General features: G+C 37.0%; 2 protein-coding genes across 5 annotated transcripts in view; one reads left to right on the top strand and one right to left on the bottom strand.

Annotated features, from left to right (window-relative positions):
• LRRC49 (leucine rich repeat containing 49) overlaps positions 1 to 5,611 on the bottom strand; it is a 128,435-nt gene extending 122,824 nt beyond the window's left edge. Inside the window, exons 1-4 of one of the 4 annotated variants that reach the window (XM_065872998.1) lie at positions 3,940 to 3,987; positions 3,225 to 3,292; positions 2,181 to 2,184; positions 919 to 1,006 (exon numbers count right to left, since the gene is read on the bottom strand). In XM_065872998.1, coding sequence (XP_065729070.1) covers positions 919 to 1,006; positions 2,181 to 2,184; positions 3,225 to 3,292; positions 3,940 to 3,987 — 208 coding nt within the window. Of the gene's footprint in view, positions 1 to 918; positions 1,007 to 2,180; positions 2,185 to 3,224; positions 3,293 to 3,939; positions 4,016 to 5,602 lie in introns of those variants that run through there. The other 3 variants (XM_065873001.1, XM_065872999.1, XM_065872997.1) reach the window with 3 other exon arrangements.
• Positions 4,577 to 21,013, top strand: THAP10 (THAP domain containing 10). The gene is given in 3 exon segments (XM_065873002.1): positions 4,577 to 5,005; positions 20,570 to 20,717; positions 20,817 to 21,013. Coding segments are annotated over 3 exon segments (774 nt in total).
• The last annotated feature ends 699 nt before the right edge of the window (positions 21,014 to 21,712 follow it).

The following is a 21,712-nucleotide window of genomic DNA, read 5'->3' as shown; positions in this document are numbered from 1 at the left end:
GATGGGCCCAAGAGGAAAGTCCAGAAGTTACAAAACAAAAAAAGAAAACTAATAAAATATTCAAAATCGCCACATGTTCATGCAGTAGGGAGATAAACAATCTAGAGAGGCCTATACTGATCAGCCCTCTCATACAAACTCCTAGGAGATGGGGACAGTACTGTATGTAAGGATTCTGTAGTGCCTAACCCTAGCACATTACAGATAGCTAACAGTTGTTGGCAACCAAGTAACAACTCAAATCTTCCAAAGGAAATTTCTCCTCGAATTGAAAAATACATTTCAGAAATACAACCAGATCATATGAGGCTGTGTTTCAAAAGGTGGTCCACAAACCACATCCATCAGAATCACTTGAGGCATCACTAAAACGCACATTTCCAAATCCCACCCAAGGCCTGCAAAATCAGAATGGGGACGGGCACAGGGGAAGGGAAGCACTAAGAAGCTGCATTTCTAACAAGATCTTGGGAGATGCACACAAAAGTTTAAGGCCTTTGATAGAAAATATCTATAATTATATGTGCTAGTAAGGGAAAGAGATAGCTTCTTTTCTACTCCTGACTTTCCATTCTTTCCACTGTTTCCTTATTCCCTAAAGATCTGTGTTCCCATACTCTTACCCTCACTAATTAGCTATTTTCCTAGTTCTAAGACATTATTTGGAAGATTCCTTCCCATTCTCTTGTGCAGAACCCACCCCAAACTAAAACACAACAGCTTTTCCTGTATTAGAAATAATCTACTATGCTGTGTATATAAAATCAATTCTGATTTAAACAAATTCCCAATCAATTTGGTAACCAATGAATGATGTCATTTTTAATTCAAGTCTCTTTGGATCTAGAAATTCAACATTATTAAACAATATTACTTAAAGAAGATAAACCATATCTAATCTCTGCTCTCTGACAATACCTTGCCTACTTGAGTAGTTTCTTTCAAGATCATGTTGTAAGAGTCGACCAGGGAATGATGGCGTTTCTTTATTTAGCTTGAATTCAACCTAAAAAACATTATTCAAGAAAAAAAATTTTTTGGAGAAAGTAATGAATATAATTATAAAATAACATAAAATAACCAATATATGTTACAACATAGATGAACCTTGAAAACATCATGCTAAGCGAAGAAAGCCAGGCACAAAATGTTACATATTATATGATTCCATTTATGAAATACTGAGAATAGAAAAATCTATAGAGACAGAAGGCAGATTTGTGGCTTCCAAGAGGGTTGGGAAGGCAGAATGGGGAGAGACTGCTTAATGGTATAGGGACTCCCTTTTGGGTGATAAAAACTGAAACTAGAGAGTGGTGATGGTTGTACAACACTGTGAATGTATTTAATACCACTGATTTGTACAAGTTAAAATGGTTAAAGTGGCAAATTTTATGTGATGTGTATTTTACCACACACACACACACACACACACACACACACACACAAATCAGAGTCAGTCTCATGAGGTCAGATGAAACCAGGCTCCAGTCTGAGCTACTCGCAATTCCTCCATACTCTCACCACAATTCAGTGATTACAAGAATCATTTTCTCAGAAGGAAAAGCAAAAAACATACAATAGAAACTAAATTCTGTTAAAAAATATCACAATGTTCTTATCATTAGAACTCCTTTAACAGTCCAATTATAACATAATAAAATTATATATCTAAACCTTCTAAGAAGGGTTTTCTCTAAATTTATTTTAAATTATTTGATAGGAGGACTGAGAAAAACAAAACCAAAACAACCTCTCATGATTAGCTACCAAAACCCCTAAATACATATCATAAAAGAATTATGATGTTTCTCATGCTACTATAAAAATTATAATAGCATTTACATTATATCCTTATGCATTATATGAGCGAAGGTATTTTCTCAGAATACATGTCCACACAAGAGAAAATGAATGGTTTGGAAAGAATCTGGATGAGGCACATAGTTCCTAGAAACATACTATGTATAATAGTGGAATAGGATCTGTCCAATGAAATCAATCAGCAAAGCTTTGGAAGGAATCCATTAGGTCCAATTACAATAAAGAATATTCTCAATTAATCTAGCTAACTACTATTTATTCAAGATAATCAAATGGCCTATTTTCCAAGTGTTTATTTCCAGATACATAATGTAATCCACAGCTGCCTCCTTGACCAATGGCGTCCTTCCATCCACCTTCCTCACGCCCCTCCTTAGCCTTCTCAGGTTTTTATCTGTAAATTCCACCCTTCACTTCAGAGTTCCTTCAGTGACACCTACTTAACAACTTTTTAGGAAAAACCTGAGTTGTGCCAGTTGGAGGTGTCCAAATTGGTCAAAGAAGGAAAATTTGTGTTGAGTCTTGAAACACAGTTGTGTGGGAGGTGGGTGAGTATATCTGAGAGCTGAGGTTGGGGCTGGGGGGGGAGAACACGAGTATCTCAGAGATCAAATCAAAAGCCAGAAGTTATGGAAATGCCAGCGAGAATATGGGCAAACTGGGAAAAAGAACCTCATGTTCAAATCTTAACTTCTAAATAACATTTGGCCTAATATATTTCCACTGCTAATCAGTTTTTTTCTGGAATGTTAGATATGTGCCCCCAAATTATCACATTTTATCTATTATAAGATTCCATCAGTAGTAAGACATGCCATCATTTTACCCACTACTAAGAAGCAAAAACTTTCCCAATTAAACAATGATGTGCCAACAGTTTTAAGAAGGGTCCTGATTTAAGAAATGTTTAGATGTCAAAAAAACCCCACCTTACCTCTTGTAATGGATGAAATAAGATTCAGTTTTTAAAAGAGGTAGGTTTTTATTTTTGGCTTTGTTTTGTTTGATTTTTTTAATTGATGTATAGTTGATTTACAATATTATATTAGTTTCAAGTGTACGACATTGAGATTCAGTGCTTTTACAGATTACACTCCATTAAAAGTTATAACAAAACAGTGGTTATAGTTCCCTGAGGTATACAATATATCCTTCTTGCTTATCTATTTTATACATAGTAGTTTGTATCTCTTAATCCTATACCCCTAATTTGCCCCTCCCCCTTCCATCTCTTTTTTGGTAACCACTAGTTGGCTTTGTGTAGGCAGAAAATAAAAATTACCTTTAGATTAGTGACCAAAGTAAATATAATTAAAATTTCCAATTTAGACTCTGCTCTTTAAATCATGCTATTTTGCAGAATATAAAACAATTTATATTCAATTTAAATACAAATCTGCTTAAATCTTACTTTGTTTTTTTCAGGAAGCGATGATGCTTGAATTACCAGATGAAGACCACAGTTCACCTACAATGTAAAAATTAAACCATAAAATATGCTTTTAACTTATACACACACACACCTCCCCAAAATAGTACACCAAGATATAACAAAAAATTAGAATAAAACAGAATGCTCGCTTTTTCCTTGTTTCTGGTAAATTATCATGTTCTGGGGACCTGCTGAAAACAATAAAATCACAACTAAGAATTAAAAGGTTTCACTGTGATTTATCTTCCAAAATGTCTGCAGCAATTTAACCCTCTACTTAGCACCTAAAGCTTTTGACACTTGCTATTTCAGGTCTAAGTAAATAGCTCAGTGAGACAGGTGAAGGAGGTGGCGGTGCCAGTTAATATTTTCTTAATTAAAAAAAAAAAAAAAAAAGGAATTGACCGGTTAAAGGAATTTAAATGAAGCTTAGCCTTTCACAGCAGACCAGCTCCACCTTCTGGGAAGCCCAGATCCTGGACAAGACTTTGAATACCCATCACACAATATTAAATACCCTCCAAGTGCCTTGGTCCAGTCCAGGAATCTCAAGCCTCGGTCAAACAATAGCTTGCGTAGATTCAGAGGTGCTGGTCCCAATAATACAGCCCATCACCTAGGACAAAGACTCCAGTCAGAAAGGACGCTACTAATGGGAAAAAATAGTAGGAGACCCAACCTACGTTGCTCGCAGCCCGGCCAGAAACAGAGCGGTATTTCCCGGGAATCATGGCAGGAGACAGTCCAAGAAGATCAGTTAGATCTGCCTTAGAAGTGACGCTACAGCACAGATTCAGAGACAGCGAAAGGGGTCATCTCCCAGGCAACCCGCTCAGGAGTTACCATGGAAACTACCATTTCCGGTCTGGTCCTCCACCAAAGCACTGGCCGATGCCCTCGTTAGAGCCTCTGGTTATATTTGGGGGGCCCAAAACGTCAGCACTTCCTAGTTCTATTTTCCTGGCCTCATAAAAACAGAGCGGGAGTGTGGAGAGGAGGATAAGACGGGGAAGAGGCCGGCCACCTCGGTAGCTATGACAACCACCACTTCCGGTCCGTCCCTCTTTACGGCTCACCTCAGCTGGGCCCGCGCGAAATTTGTATCCCTCTGCCTGTGGCCACCTGCTCTTAGGGGAAGCTGCAGGGAGGAGGAGGATCTCCGAGAGCCGGGTACTTTCCCAGGTGGGGCCGCAGTTCGGCACTTCCGCCGGCCGGAGGTGGGGGAAGGAGACAAGGCGTACGCTGAATCCGGCAGGTGAGTGCTCAGGGAGTGCGCGGCCGTGCGGAGGGCCCTCATCTCCCAACCCGGAGTCAGCTGCCATGCCTGCCAGCTGCGTGGCCGCGCACTGCGGCAACACCACCACGTTCGGGAAGTCGCTGTTCCGCTTCCCCAAGGACCGGGCTGTGCGGCTGCTGTGGGACCGCTTTGTGCGGGGCCGCCGCGCCGACTGGTACGAGGGCAACGACAGGTCGGTCATCTGCTCCGACCACTTTGCTTCCGCCTGTTTTGACGTCTCCTCGGTTATCCAGAAGAACCTGCGCTTCTCCCAGCGCCTGAGGCTTGTGGCGGGCGCCGTGCCCACCCTGCACCGGGTGTCCTCCCCGGCATCTAAGGGGCAAGAAGAGGGAGACGGAGCGGGCGGCCCCGAGAAGGGAGGAGAGCCCCAGGCAGTCAGGCAGCCCGAGGCTGCCCCGGGGCCAGCCTGCTGTACACTCCTCCGGGCCAGGTAGAGGGCTGCGGTTTCACAGGTAAAGGGCCACCCAGGAGTCCCCCGAGGGTCGTTGGAGGACCCTGGGTCTGTGGCTAGGCTCCTCCACTTAGTGTCGTCTTGGGAAAGTCACCTCACCTCGAAGGTTTCTGTTTACTCAGTGATCTCCAAGAGCCTGTTTAGCATTAACACTCTGGAATTATAGTTTCTTCTACCTCCTCTTCCCCAAAACACACTCATTCTCTCTCTGTCTCTGTCTCTCTCTCTCGTTCTTCAGATTATAGTCGCCTTCACTCTCCGCTCCTGAGTTTTTAAATAGAAAGTGTTTAATTTGAGAAAATCTCAAGGAATGGGGTGCTTGAAACTTTCTGCATACCGTATTACATAAGCTTGAGGAATTATCAATTATACTATCAAAATGGCGGGGGAAGGGGGATACGAGATGCTGATGAAGATGGGGCTTGCTGATAAACGATCCCTTCCCACTTCTAAACTACCTCTTGACCGACTGCCTTTAAATTAAATCGTTCCAATGAGCTGAATTTTCCTATCTTGCTCTCTTCTGCGTACTTCCTCGATACTCATAAGCATCGATTACACTTATTTTGCATCTGGTCACTACTGCCTTCTTGCCCACTTCCCATCTTAAAGAAGACTTCCCAGTCTTTGAGTTAGTCAAACTTCAGCCGTATCACCATAACATAGATTAAATTATGACTCTTAATTGGATCTAAAATGTGTTCAGTTTTAGAGATAGGAAGAATTCACCAAGAAGTCAGGTGACTTGTAACTGACATTTTGGCTTTTAATATATAGAGGTATTCGTTGAATTTTAGAGCTGAAGGAAACCTAAGTTCTCATCTAGTTCAGACTCAATATTTATGCACAAGAAAGCCAGTCCAGGAGGTGAATTTCCTCAAGAGCCTTTTCTCTAGGTCTAATTGCCAGACAGAAACTCTTCTGCCATACCAACCTGCTTCCTACATTGGGGTGGATGCTTAAGACCCTTTAATGACACCCTGCAATTGTTAGGATGAAGAATAATATTATTAACACAACCTACAAGTCTCTGCATGCTATTTACCCCTGCCTGCCACACCAATCCTATCCCAGTCCACCGTCCTTGTTGCTCACTGTGTACCAGTCATGCTGATCTTCTCAATTTTTGAACATACTATATTCTTTCCTACCAATAAGCCTTTTCTCCATTATTTCATGTACTGCCCTGGAATTATGCCCCTGCCATTTCCCATCATCATCAATTGAGTCCTTTTATTTTTTATTTTTTTTTTTTTTTCTGCGGGCCTCTCACTGTTGTGGCCTCTCCCGTTGCGGAGCACAGGCTCTGGACGCGCAGGCTCAGCGGCCACAGCTCACGGGCCCAGCCGCTCCGCGGCACGTGGGACCTTCCGGACCGGGGCACGAACCCGTGTCCCCTGCATCGGCAGGCGGACTCTCAACCACTGCGCCACCAGGGAAGCCCAATTGAGTCCTTTTACTTTAAAAATATGCTCAAACATCCTTCCCTTTTGCTTCCCTAATTATATATTCTCATTCTTCATACACTTCATTAGCACATATACTTCAGTTGCACTCATCACAGTTGTCATGAAATAATTGTATAATTTCCTTAATGTTTTTCCTCACATTAGAATGTAAGCTTTGTGAGAGTAGGGATCTTATCTGATTTGTTCACTATTGTATTGCCAGCAACTAGAACAATATTTTGCAAATTTAAGGAATTCAATAAATATTTGTGGAATGAATATGTGACTATGAGAGCAGTTTTTTTTAGTACAATAGAATTTCAGTTCTCTGCCAGTTTCCCTTCTCACCAAGCTGTATACCAGTCAAGACATCTGCCTCTTCCTTGAACCATCTATCCACCATCATTGCCTAGCCAACCTTTACCCAAGCCCATATATGTACATCTCTATATAGATATATATAAATATGTAGTAAAAGAGGTAAATATTAAACATGTGCCACACACACCCTTACACCATTTTTCTTACTCATAATTTTATCATCTAATCAAAAATTGCGAGAAGAAAAGCCAGGCTAATAAAACAACCAAAGATCTTATAATACAACAAAGGCTAACTATTGAGAAATCTAGAATAGATACCAACTCTGTTTTCCAATTAGTAAATATATCCAGCCAACACTTCTGACAATCCATATTACATTAATATACATGCTGAGTTATTAGGAAACTATGTGTAGGTTTTAATAATAGTACTTTATGTAAAGTTTAAAAAGTTTATTTAGACTTGAGAGCAATAAATTTTTAGCCGGTCTGGATTGAGAACCCCAATAGCATCTCTAAGAAAGTTTACTTGTGCCACCTTTCACTCCTTGCCCGACTCACTGTTTTTCTTTCCAAGACCAACTGACTAAACAGCAAATTTCCAGTCACTCTACAATATTTATTGAGGAGCTATTGTAAACACTGTTTTGGGTGTTTTGTGCTATAGGTAGAGAAATAGAAGTATGAATGTAGCCTATCTTTAGGGAGCTTGAGGAAAGATTAGGGGCCACCTCCAAGGAAAAAAGGGGGTTCTGATGAGCACCATACACTGATATTTTGTTTCATATAGCTAGAATTATTGTCTCTCCGTAACTGTTCATTTTGCATCCTTGTTTTTCTAACCCAACTGTATTTTTTAAACTTTAATTCAAATATAGCAAAATACAGGAAAGTGCTTAAATCATTAAATAATCAGAAACTGAACATGTGTAACTACTATAGGTCAAAGAATTAGAACATTACTAGCAACTCAAGAGCCCAAGCCTAGCTCCTCCATCCTCAAGGCAACCAAGTTTACTTTCTTTTGAATTTGATGTAAGTAGAATTGTACTGTAGGCATTTCTTGCATCTGGCCTTTTTGTTCAACATTATATTTGTAAGATTCATCCATATTGTTGCATATAGCAGTAATACGTTTGCATTACTGTATAGCAGTTTATTGTACGAATATACCAAACAATTTTTTTATCTCTTCTGTTGTTGGACATTTGGGTTGTTATCATTTTGGGGCTATTAGAAGTAATCCTGCTGTAAACATCCTTCTACATGTCTTTTTCATATGTGCACACGTTTCTGATGATATATACCTAGAATTTCTGGGACATGGTATTATATTAAACTTCAGTAAATAATACCAGATAATCTTCTAAAATAGTTGTACTAATTTACACTACTAGAAGCATAATCAGAGTTTACGTTGTTTCACATTCTTGCCTACACTTGGATTGTCGGTCTTTTACATTGAGTTTTTTGAAGGGTGTGTAATGGTGGTTTACTTTGCTTTCTCATTTCATAAATGACATTAGTAAGGGAACAACTTTTCAAATGTTAATTGAACATTTGGATAGCCTCTTTGGCGATATTCCGATTTTTCTGTTGGATTGTCTTTTTCTTGTTGATATAGAGTTCTTAATAAATTCTGTCTTCAAGTCCTTTGTCAGTTAAATATGCTTTAACTACCTTCTCCTCTTCACTCTTAATAGTGTCTTTTGATGTACTGAGCTTGAGCTTTTCTTTTTTTTTTTTTTTTCCTGTGTACTTAGTTCTTAATTTCAATGTAGGCCAACCTAACCATCTTTTTCTGTATACTTAATGCTTAAAGCATGCTACTTTGCTGTTTTCCATAAACTTACTGTTTTTAGTCTTTACATTTATATCTACAACCTATTCAGAATTGATTTTTGTGTATGAAGTGGAGTTTGTTTCATTCTTTCCTCATATAGATACCCAATTGACTCAGCATCTTTTATTGAAAAGGCTAGCATTTCCTCATTGTCCTGCAGTGTCAACTGTGTCATAAATAAAGTTTTCATATACATATTAGTCTGTTTCGACATTTTAAAATTCTGTTGCATTTATGTTTGCCTATCTTTCCACCATTATCACAGTACTTTACTATAGCTTATGTTAAGAATTAATATCCAGTTGGCATATTTTTCTGACAAATGCTTATTTTCAATGATTGTGTTTTATGGTATTAGTTTAAATGTACTTGCTAAAATTCTTTATGAGACCTTAATCTGAACCAAAGTTGAGGTAATCAAGTAGTTTTACTTTATATGGAAGTTACTATTGAAATAAAAAATCACAGAGCAGAAGAAATAAAGCACATGGTCATTGTACAGCCCCCCCCCAAAAAAAATTAATATCCAGTTGATTAATTCCTCTTACCTTGTTCATCTTCATGGATGTCTTGGTTATTTTGGGCTCTTTAAATTTCCATATATATTTTAGGATTGGTTCATCAATTTCCACAAATTATCTGTTGGGATTTTGACTGAGAGTGCGTTGAATTTTTAAATGAATGTAGGGAGAAAGAGCATATTGACATTACTGATTCTTCCAATCCATGAACATAATGTATCCCTCTATTTATTTGGGTTTTTACATTTCTCTTAAAAACATTATGGCATTCTATGTAGAGGTCTTGTACATATCTCATTAGATTTGTTCCTATTTGATTTTGCTATTATAAATAGTATTATCTAAAATTTTATTTTCTATAAATGTATGTGGATAAATTGATTTTTGTTGACCTTGTAACCAGAAACCTTGTTAAACTCATTTATTAATTCTGGTAATTTGCAGATACTTTTGGACTTTCTACATGTATAAAAAATATATGCATATAGTTTTTGATGTTTATGCTTTTGTTTCTTATTCTTCCTATTGCACTAGCTAGAACCTCCAGTACAGCGGGGGAAATGGAAGTGATGGGGAATCCTTTTCTCATTCCTATTTTTCAAAGGAAAAGTCATTAATATTTCATCATTTGATATGATTTTTGCTATAGTTCTTTTGGTAGCTGCTCTTACCATAAAAAGAAATGTTCCCCTCTCTTCCAAGTTTTGGCTACAGATTTAAATCATAAATGATGTTGAATTTTTTCAAATGCTTTTTCTGAACCTATTAATGATCACATATTTTGCTTATTATTCTGTTAATGTCATGAACTTTATTGCCTGTTTTTGACATATAGAGTCAAACTTGCATAGCTGAAGCAAACCCAATTTGCCCAAGGTGTATTATTCCTTTAGGTATTGTTTAATTTGATTTGTTAACATTCTATTTACAATTTTTGCATATGTGTTCATAGGCAAAATTGGTCTATACCTGTTCTTTCTTGAAATGCCTTTTTCATGTTTTGGTTTCAAGATTATGCTGACCAATTTGGAGTTGTCCCCTCTTTCCTCATTCTCTGGAAAAGTTTATATAAATTGGCATTATATGTCCACTAATAAATTTGATATTAATATTTTGTGGAATTCACTGAAAAAGACACCTAGTCCTGGAGTTTTCCTTATGAGAAGATTTTTTAATGATGGATTCAATTTCTTTAATAGTTATGGGGTTATTCAGAGTTTTTCTGTTTCTATATCCATTTTGATAAGTTGTATTTTTCGAAAAATTTGTCAGTTCAATCTAAGTTTTTAAACATATTGACACAAAAGTGTTCATGATACTCTGTCTTTTAAAATTCTTTATGATCTGTTAGTAATTTTTGCTTTTTCATTCTTTTTATCAATTTTTATTAGTCTTTTCAAAGAGTGAACTCTGCCTTTTGATCTTCTCTCTGATATTATTTTCTTTTTATTTCTATTATTATTTCTTCCCCTCAAATTATTTTGTTCAGCTTTGATTTTTAATTGATACAGTAGATTTATACATTACTGAGCTAAAATGATTAACATAGACCTTTTCCTATATGTTTTCACATTAAATAAACTTGTTAAAATGTGAAAACTTCACTTAAACACTAGGATATCTTTACATATTCAGATGTATTTCAAACAAAGGAGACCTTAAGGATAACTAACTTGCTTATGTGAAGACAAAATATTGGATTACCAAATATTTCAAATTTTGCCCAGCTGCTTACATTTTTTAACAGACTTCTAGTATTCTTTTTTTTTTTTTTTTTGTGGTACGCGGGCCTTTCACTGTTGTGGCCTCTCCCGTTGTGGAGCACAGGCTCCGGACGCGCAGGCTCAGCGGCCGTGGCTCACGGGCCCAGCCGTTCCGCGGCATGTGGGATCTTCCCGGACCAGGACACAAACCCGTGTCCCCTGCATCGGCAGGCGGACTCTCAACCACTGCGCCACCAGGGAAGCCCCTAGTATACTTTTTAATTGAAGTATAATTGACTTACAATATTATATTAGTTTTAGGTGTAGAACATAGTCGATATTTTTATAGATTAGACTCCATACAAAGTTATTATGAAGTATTGGCTGTATTGCCTGTGCTGTACATTACATCCTTGTATCTTATTTATTTATTTATTTATTTTTGAATTTTTGAATTTTATTTTATTTGTTTTTTTTACGGCAGGTTCTTATTAGTCATCCATTTTATACACATCAGTGTATACATGTCAATCCCAATCTCCCAATTCATCACACCACCACCACCACCACCCACGGCTTTCCCCCCTTGGTGTCCATATGTTTGTTCTCTACATCTGTGTCTCTATTTCTGCCCTGCCAACTGGTTTATCTGTTCCACATATATGCATATATATCCACATATATTTGTTTTTCTCTTTCTGACTTACTTCACTCTGTATGACAGTCTCTAGATCCATCCACGTCTCTACAAATGACCCAATTTCATTCCTTTTTATGGCTGACTAATATTCCATTGTATATATGTACCACATCTTCTTTATCCATTTGATGGGCATTTAGGTTGTTTCTGTGACCTGGCTATTGTAAATAGTGCTGCAGTGAACCCTGGCATGCATATATCTTTTTGAATTATAGTTTTCTCTGGGTTTATGCCCAGTAGTGGGATTGCTGGGTCATATGTTAATTCTATTTTTAGTTTTTTAAGGAACCTCCATACTGTTCTCCATAGTGGCTGTATCAATTTACATTCCCACCAACAGTACAAGAGGGTTCCATTTTCCCCACACCCTCTCCAGCATTTATTGTTTGTAGATTTTCTGATGATGCCCATTCTAACTGGTGTGAGGTGATACCTCACTGCAGTTTTGATTTGCATTTCTCTAATAATTAGTGACATTGAGCAGCTTTTCGTGTGCCTCTTGGCCATCTGTAGGTCTTCTTTGGAGAAATGTCTATTTAGGTCTTCTGCCCATTTTTCGATTGAATTGTTTGTTTTTTTAATATTGAGCTGCATGAGCTGTTTATATATTTTTGAGATTAATTCTTTATCCGTGATTCATTTGCAAATATTTTCTCCCATTCTGAGGGTTGTCTTTTCGTCTTTATAGTTTGCTTTGCTGTGCAGAAGCAAAAGTTTTATTAGGTCCCATTTGTTTATTTTTATTTCTATTACTCTAGGAGGTGGATCAAAAAAGATCTTGCAAAAAAAAAAAAAAAAGATCTTGCTGTGATTTATGTCAAAGAGTGTTCATCCCATGTTTTCCTCTAAGAGTTTTATAGTGTCCAGTCTTACATTTAGGTCTTTAATCCATTTGGAGTTTATTTTTGTATATGGTGTTAGGGAGTGTTGTAATTTCATTCTTTTACATGTACCTGTCCAGTTTTCCCAGCACCACGTACTGAAGAGAATGTCTTTTCTCCATTGTATGTCCTTGCCTCCTCTGTCATAGATTAGTTGACCATAGGTGCATGGGTTTATCTCTGGGCTGTCTATCCTGTTCCACTCATCTATATTTCTGTTTTTGTGCCAGTACCATATTGTCTTCATTACTGTAGCTTTGTAGAATAGTCTGAAGTCAGGGAGTCTGATTCCTCCAGCTCAGTTTCTTTCCCTCAAGACTGCTTTGCCTATTTGGGATCTTTTGTGTCTCCATACAAATTTTAAGATTTTTCGTTCTAGTTCTGTAAAAAATGCCATTGGTAATTTGATAGGGGTTGCATTGAATCTGTAGATTGCTTTGGGTAGTATAGTCATTTTCACAATATTGATTCTTCCAATCCAAGAACATGGTATATCTCTCCGTCTGTTGGTATCATCTTTAATTTCTTTCATCAGGGTCTATAGTTTTCTGCATACAGGTCTTTTGTCTCCCTGGGTAGGTTTATTCCTAGGTATTTTATTCTTTTTGTTGCAATGGTAAATGGGAGTGTTTCCTTCATTTCTCTTTCAGATTTTTCATCATTAGTGTATAGGAATGTAAGAGATTTCTGTGCATTAATTCTGTATCCTGCAACTTTACCAAATTCATTGATTAGCTCTAGTAGTTTTCTGGTGGCATCTTTAGGATTCTCTATGTATAGTGTCATGTCATCTGCAAACAGTGACAGTTTTACTTCTTCTTTTCCAATTTGTATTCCTTTTATTTCTTTCTCTTCTCTGATTGCCATAGCTAGAACTTCCAAAACTATGTTGAATAATAGTGGTGAAAATGGACATCCTTTTCTTGTTCCTGAGTTTAGAGAAAATGCTTTCAGGTTTTCACCATTGAGAATGATGTTTGCTGTGGGTTTGTCGTATATGGCCTTTATTACGTTGAGGTAGGTTTCCTCTATGCCCACTTTCTGGAGAGTTTTTATCATAAATGAGTGTTGAATTTTGTCAAAAGCTTTTTCTGCTTCTATTGAGATGATCATATGGTTTTTCTTCTTCAATTTGTTAATATGGTGTATCACATTGATTGAATTGCGTATATTGAAGAATCCTTGCATCCCTGGGCTAAATCCCACTTGATCATGGTGTATGATCCTTTTAATGTATTGTTGGATTCTGTTTGCTAGTATTTTGTTGAGGATTTTTGCATCTATCTTCATCAGTGATATTGGTCTGTAATTTTCTTTTTTTGTAGTATCTTTGTCTGGTTTTGGTATCAGGGTGATGGTGGCCTCATAGAATGAGTTTTGGAGTGTTCCTTCCTCTGCAATTTTCTGGAAGCGTTTGAGAAGGATGGGTGTTAACTCTTCTCTAAGTGTTTGGTAGAATTCACCTATGAAGCCATCTGGTCCTGGACTTTGTTTTTTTTTTTAAATAAATTTATTTATTTATTTATTTTGGCTGTGTTGGGTCTTCATTGCTGCACGCGGGCTTTCTCTAGTTGCGGCGAGCGGGGGCTACTCTTCGTTGCTGTGTGCAGGCTTCTTATTGTGGTGGCTTCTCTTGTTGCAGAGCACAGACTCTAGGCACGCGGGCTTCAGTAGTTGTGGCACGTGTGCTCAATAGTTGTGGTTCACAGGCTCTAGAGCACAGGCTCAGTAGTTGTGGCGCATGGGCTTAGTTGCTCTGCAGCATGTGGGATCTTCCTGGACCAGGGATTGAACCCATGTTCCCAGCATTGGCAGGTGGATTCTTAACCACTGCACCACCAGGGAAGCCCAGTGTTGCTAATTTATTGATATGGTTATGTTTACTAAAAAAATTAAAAGCAGTTAAACTTTTAAAACTGATTATCGTGTGTAATCCTCTGGGTTGTTCTTTCAGAGTTATTTTCATATTGGCCCCTTGCTCTTTATTTCATTGTCCTCCTCATAAGTCTTCATGATCTCAGCCTCTGTAGTCCAGCAGCATAGCTTCAGTGTCTCTGTTCCCATTCTAGTTCATCCTGACTGGACTTTGTTTGTTGGAAGATTTTTAATCACAGTTTCAATTTCACTACTTGTGATTCGTCTGTTCATATTTTCTATTTCTTCCCGGCTCAGTCTTGGAAGCTTATAGCTTTCTAAGAATTTGTCCATTTCTTCCAGGTTGTCCATTTTATTGGCATAGAGTTACTTGTAGTAGTCTCTTAGGATGCTTTGTATTTCTGCAGTGTCTGTTGTAAATTCTCCTTTTTCATTTCTAATTTTATTGATTTGAGTCCTCTCCCTCTTTTTCTTGATGAATCTGGCTAATGGTTTATCAATTTTGTTCTTCTTCTCAAAGAACCAGCTTGTAGTTTTATTGATCTTTGCTATTGTTTTCTTTGTTTCTATTTCATTTATTTCTTCTCTGATCTTTATGATTTCTTTCCTTCTGCTAACTTTGGGTTTTGTTTGTTCTTCTTTCTCTAGTTGCTTCAGGTGTAAGGTTAGATTATTTATTTGAGATTTTTCTTATTTCTTGAGGTAGGCTCATATAGCTATGAACTTGCCTCTTCGAACTGCTTTTGCCACATCCCATAGGTTTTGAAACATCGTGTTTTCATTGTCATTTGTCTCTAGGTATTTTTTTATTTCTCTTTGATTTCTTCAGTGATCTCTTGTTTATTTAGTAACGTATTGTTTAGCCTCCATGTGTTTGTGTTTTTTACGTTTTTTCCCCTGTAATTGATTTCTAATCCCATAGCGTTGCGGTCAGAAAAGATGCTTGATATGATTTTAATTTTCTTAAATTTACTGAGGCTTGATTTGTGACCCAAGTTGTGATCTGTCCTGGAGAATGTTCCATGCGCACTTGAGACGAAAGTGTAATCTGCTGTTTTTGGATGGAATGTCCTATAAATATCAATTAAATCTATCTGGTCTATTGTGTCATTTAACGCTTGTTTTTCCTTATTAATTTTCTGTTTGGATGATCTGTCCATTGGTGTAAGTGAGGTGTTAAAGTCCCCCACTATTATTGTGTTGCTGTCGATTTCCTCTTTTATAGCTGTTAGCAGTTGCCTTATGTATTGAGGTGTTCCTGTGTTGGGTGTATATATATTTATAATTGTTATATCTTTTCTTGGATTGATCCCTTGATCATTATGTAGGGTCCTTCCTTGTCTCTTGTAACACTTTTTATTTTAAAGTCTATTTTATCTGATATGAGTATTGCTACTCCAGCTTTCTTTTGATTTCCATTTGCATGGAATATCTTTTTCCATCCCCTCACTTTCAGTCTGTATGTGTCCCTAGGTCTGAAGTGGGTCTCTTGTAGACAGCATATATATGGGTCTTGTTTTTGTATCCATTCAGTGAGCCTGTATCTTTTGGTTGGAGCATTTAATCCATTCACGTTTAAGGTAATTATCAATATGTATGTTCTTATTAACATTTTCTTAATTGTTTTGGTTTTTTTTTTTTTGCGGTATGCAAGCCTCTCACTGCTGTGGCCTCTCCCATTGCGGAGCACAGGCTCCGGACGTGCAGGCCCAGCGGCCATGGCTCACGGGCCCAGCCGCTCCGCAGCGTGTGAGATCTTCCTGGAACAGGGCACAAACCTGTGTCCCCTACGTCGGCAGGCGGACTCTTAACCACTGCACCACCAGGGAAGCCCTTGGGTTTGTTTTTGTAGGTCCTTTTCTTCTCTTGTGTTTCCCACTTAGAGAAGTTCCTTTAGCATTTGTTGTAGAGCTGGTTTGGTGGTGCTGAAATCTCTTAGCTTTTGCTTGTCTGTAAAGCTTTTGATTTCTCCATCGAATCTGACTGAGATCCTTGCCAGGTAGAGTAATCTTGGTTGTAAGTTCTTCCCTTTCATCACTTTAAATATGTCATGCCACTCCCTTCTGGCTTGTAGAGTTTCTGCTGAGAAATCAGCTGTTCACCTTATGGGAGTTCCCTTGTATGTTGTTTGTCATTTTTCCCTTTCTGTTTTCAATAACTTTTCTTTGTCTTTAATTTTTGCCAATTTGATTACTATGTGTCTCAGCATGTTTCTCCTTGGGTTTATCCTGTATGGGACTCACTGTGCTTCCTGGACTTGGGTGGCTATTTCCTTTCCCGTGTTAGGGAAGTTTTCAACTATAATCTCTTCAGATATTTTCTCGGGTCTATTCTCTCTCTCTTCTCCTTCTGGGACCCCTATAATGCGAATGTTGTTGCATTTAATGTTGTTCCAGAGGTCTCTTAGGCTGTCTTCATTTCTTTTCATTCTTTTTTCTTTATTCTCTTTCACAGCAGTGAATTCCACCATGCTGTCTTCCAGGTCACTTATCCGTTCTTCTGCCTCAGTTATTCTGCTATTGATTCCTTCTAGTGTAATTTTCATTTCAATTATTGTGTTGTTCATCTCTGTTTGTTTGTTCTTTAATTCTTCCAGATCTTTGTTAAACATTTCTTGCACCTTCTCGATCTTTGCCTCCATTCTTTTTCTAAGGTCCTGGATCATCTTTACTATCATTATTCTGAATTCTTTTTCTGGAAGGTTGCCTATCTCCACTTCATTTAGTTGTTTTTCTGGGGTTTTATCTTGTTCTTTCATCTGGTACCTAGCCCTCTGCCTTTTCATCTTGTCTATCTTTCTGTGAATGTGATTTTTGTTCCACAGGCTGCAGGATTGTAGTTCTTCTTGCTTCTGCTGTCTGCCCTCTTTATCTTATTTATGTTATTCCCAATAGTTTGTACCTCTTAATCCCCTTTCCCTATTTTGCCCCTCCCTCCACCTCTCTCCCCACTGGTAACTACTAGTCTGCTCTCTGTATCTGTGAGTCTGTTTCAGTTTTGTTATATTCCTTCATTTGTTTTATTTTTAGGCTCCACATACAAATGAAAATATACAGTATTTGTCTTTCTCTGTCTGACTTATTTCCCTAAGAATAATACCCTCAGGGTCATTCATGTTGTTTCAAATGGCAAGATTTTATTCTTTTTTATGGCTGAGTAATGTTATATATTTATATGCCACATCTTCCTTATCCGTTCTTCTGTTGATGGACCCTTAGGTTGCTTCCATGTCTTAGCTATTTTAAATAATGCTGCTATGAACATTGAGCTGCATATTAAAAGATTTCCAGTATTTTTCTTTAATTTTTTAAGGTTTTATTTTTTTAGAAAAGTTTTAGGTTCACAGCAAAATTGAGGGGAAGATGGATTACCCAATTACCCCCTGCGCCCACACATGCATAGCCTTCTCCATTATCAACATCCCCCACCAGAGTGGTACATTTGTTACAACTGATGAGCCTACACTGACACATCGTTATAACTCAAAGCCCATCGTCGTTTACATTACAGTTCACTCTCTCATCTCTCTACTTTTTCAATTTTTATTTACCATTCTTTCTTTAACTTCTTGAGTATTAAATTGGATCATTGATTTCCAGAATTTTCATAGTGAATGGCAGATGGGACAGCTATGTTTGATATACTTATTTCCCAAATGTAGAATTCAGTAGAGTTTATTGTTTGAGGGAACACTCCTGAAATGAAGATACGTTAGAAATATCTTGTGAAATAATTTTTTGAATGGTGTTAAAATTGCAGTCTAAATTAAGACTAATTAATTTTTTCTATACTATTATGTACATTTAAGACTATAAATGCCCTTCTAAGTGTGACATTAACTGAATCCCACAAGTTTTAGATTTTGAATATTTTTATTTTTATTTAGTGTAAAATATCTTCTAATTTCCACTGTAATTTTATCATGGGTTACTTAGAAGTGTATTTAAAAATTTCCAAAGATGCAGGTATTTTGTAGTTATATTTTTGTTATAGACTTCTAGGTCAGTTACACTGTGGCCAGAGAATATACAGCATATGGATTTTTTTTTTTTGGCGGTACACAGGCCTCTCACTGTTGTGGCCTCTCCCGTTGCGGAGCACAGGCTCCGGACGCGCAGGCTCAGCAGCCATGGCTCACGTGTCCAGCCGCTCCGCGGCATGTGGGATCCTCCTGGACCGGGTCACGAACCTGTGTCCCCTGCATCGGCAGGCAGACTCTCAACCACTGCACCACCAGGGAAGCCCCAGCATATGGATTTATTTTGAAATTTATTGAAATTGTATTAGGCCTAACGTAGGTTAGTTTTTATAAATGTTCCATGTGTACTTGAGGTGAATGTGTGTTCTGCAGTTGGATACAATTCTCCATATATGTCTATTAATCATGTTGTTTAAATTTCTTATATCCCTATGGAATCTTTGCCTGCCTATTAGTTACTGAGAGAGGTGTGTTAAAAATCTTCCACCTTGGTTTTTAATTTACATATTTAGTCTTCTAACAATTTTTGTGTTATATATTTTGAAGCTGTGTTATTATATAGCACCAATATAGCAGCACCAGCTTTCTGTAGGTTAGTGTTAGCGTATTAGATCTTTTTTACACCCTTTTATTTCAATCTTTGTGTTTCCTTAAAAGTTTAAGCCTTACTGTGTCTTATGGTTGCCCCTTTGAAGACAATGTATCTTTTTTTCCTCTGGCTCCTAAGTTTTTCTCATTGTTTTCCAGTTTTACTGTAATATGCAAAGATATGGTTTCCTTTGTATTTTAGTGAATACATTTAGTACTTTTGTAAAACCATGTCTTATGACCTTTTCTATAGCCTTCATCCTTTGGTCTTTCTCTGCCTCATTCTAAACATTTTCTTTTGCTTCATGTTCTAGTTGATTAATACATATCTGGGAATTCTGTTTCTTAAATTTTTAATATAAAGAAGTAATCGTGTATGTACACAAAAATTTTTGTTCAAAGATGTCTAATATTATGGATTGTTTTAATAAATTACAGTATATCTGTACAATAGATTGTATGCAGCCATAAAAATTATATGTAGAATATTTAATAACATAGAAACATGATGTATTAAAGAGGAAAACAAGATTATAAAACATATGTTCCCAATTTTAAAAAATACATAGAAAAAGACAAAACTGATACCAAAATATGAAGTTGTTAGCTATGAATGATGGGATTACGGCTAATTTTTTTTTTCTTTTTGCTTCTCTGTATGGTGCAAATTTTCCTCAGTGATCCAATGTATTACTGTTATAAAAGGAACAAAAGTTATTTTTTAAAGCCTGAATAAATTCCTAAAACTCCATTTTATCAGGAGTACATCTGTTTTGTAAAGAAATATATACTTATTCTAGACCATTATAATGCTTCGCTTAAAAGTAGAAGTAGATTAGCTGTCAAAATTAATCATAACTATAAACACAAAGATAAAGACTTCAATTTTTATTTAAATCCTCAAAAATATTAGGTGTAATTCTTCATGTTACAAAGGGACTCCACAAAAGTTTCTTCATAAAGTTTCTTTAACTTGGGCATTCATAGCCTGTGTTACAGCAACCAAGGATGCTTGCTAAAATTTTTTTTCAGTGGTCTAGGTAAAATTACAAAGTACTTTTTTTCATTTCTCTATCACTTATTTTTTCTTCCCACACACCCTCTTACATTTTCCAGATATCTTTTCTTAGCCTCTTCCACATAATTTCCAGGTACTCAGTCTTACATTACCTTCTGAATATCCAAATTCTCCTCCTTTCTACCTCTTACTTCTCCCATAAATCAAAATTTCCATTTCACGTTGTAACTTCTCTCAGGAAAGCATAAAAACATTAAAGCATATTATCTTAAATTATTTCTCTGTCATGTATAAAGGACTGATGATTAGGTTTTCTAGAACGATGCTACTGCTTTGCTATGATATACTTAATACAATTATAATCATTTAATACTAGTAGTATTATCTCTTCCAGCTGTTGATTTAGGGAAAATTCAGTGGGTTGTCAGCAAATAGCTTAATAGCATATAGATTTCTGCTTGACCACAATGCTTAGAAATAGACTTAGAAATAGTAAAGGACAGTATGGCAGACTGCTTAACTACTTGGACTATGGAGCCAGCTTGCCTGGGTTCAAATTCCAGCCTTCCTAATATGTGACCTTGAAAAGTATTTATACTCTTTCACTGTTTATAACTTTTAGGAGATAAAACCATATAAAGAAGGCCTTACCTTCAGTATAATTCTCCTCTGATTTATGTTTTTAGATTGCACATGAAAATCAAGTTATACAAACACAAGTCCATGCTGGTAATCTATCTAATGATGTCACTTCAGTACCTACTCACTGTGAGGAAGGCCCAGTGCACAAAAGTACATAAATATCTCTGAAGAGACCCCCTCACTACAGTGTGGGTAAGTTTTGACTTTTCAGTTGATTGATCAATTGAATTGGACTTTTGTGTATGAAAAGCAAATTCTAACTCATAGGTAATTGTGTTTATTCTCCTTCAGGTATTCAGGCCAAAGTGCAAGTGTTTGGAACACGACTATGTAATGCAACTACTCAGACTGATGAATTGTGGTCTAGAACGTCCTCTCTCTTTGCCACTTACTCCAGTGACTCAGAAACAGATGAGGACTGGAATATCAAGAGTGAACAGAGTGATTTGTCTTACATAGCTGTACAGGTAAAAGAAGAGACCTGTTAGCGCAACATCAAATGATTTGATGTGCTCTAGGTTTTCAAATCTTTGCTCACATAATTATCTCTTCGCTCTTGTAAATCTTTCACCTCAAGATAACTTGACAGTTGAGTATGCAGAATTTGTTTAGCTCTAAGGGAAAAATTTGCCCATCTGTCAAGATAATAAAGGTAGTCCTGCCCACACCTCCCCACCCCCCACTTTCACCTTTTTTTCTTTTTATACTTTTGGTGCAAATCAAGTCATAAAACAAAATCACAGTAGCAGCATTGCCAGATCAAGATTAAGCATTGACTGTTTAAGCTTAGTTCAGAAGCAACGCTCATGTGGGACTTACTTGACACTCACGAGTTAGAATGTCACTGTTCTAAATAACTTGAAGGTGAAGAGCATAACTGAGCACAGCTAGGTCTGATACGACTAAATGATTTGAGGGTAGAGCCAGGACATTTATCCTTGATTATTATTTTCTATTATTTCTATTATTTTTTAGTCTGTGCAGTTGTAATACTATTACATCTATGAATCAGTCCCTGTGAGCATTTCTGGTGAAGCTATGTCATTTACAGAAAAATTTCAAAGGGAATCAATTTAAATAGAGATAGAATTTCATATCCTTAGATTACCTTTATAATGAAATCCGTTTGCATCAGTTCCTATTACATCAAATTAATTAGTTTGATTAATTTAGATAGAAGTTATTAA

The sequence above is a fragment of the Phocoena phocoena genome, chromosome 2 (genome assembly GCF_963924675.1).
Source record: "Phocoena phocoena chromosome 2, mPhoPho1.1, whole genome shotgun sequence".
Lineage (NCBI taxonomy): Eukaryota > Metazoa > Chordata > Mammalia > Artiodactyla > Phocoenidae > Phocoena > Phocoena phocoena.
This window is presented reverse-complemented; position numbering and strand designations above follow the sequence as displayed.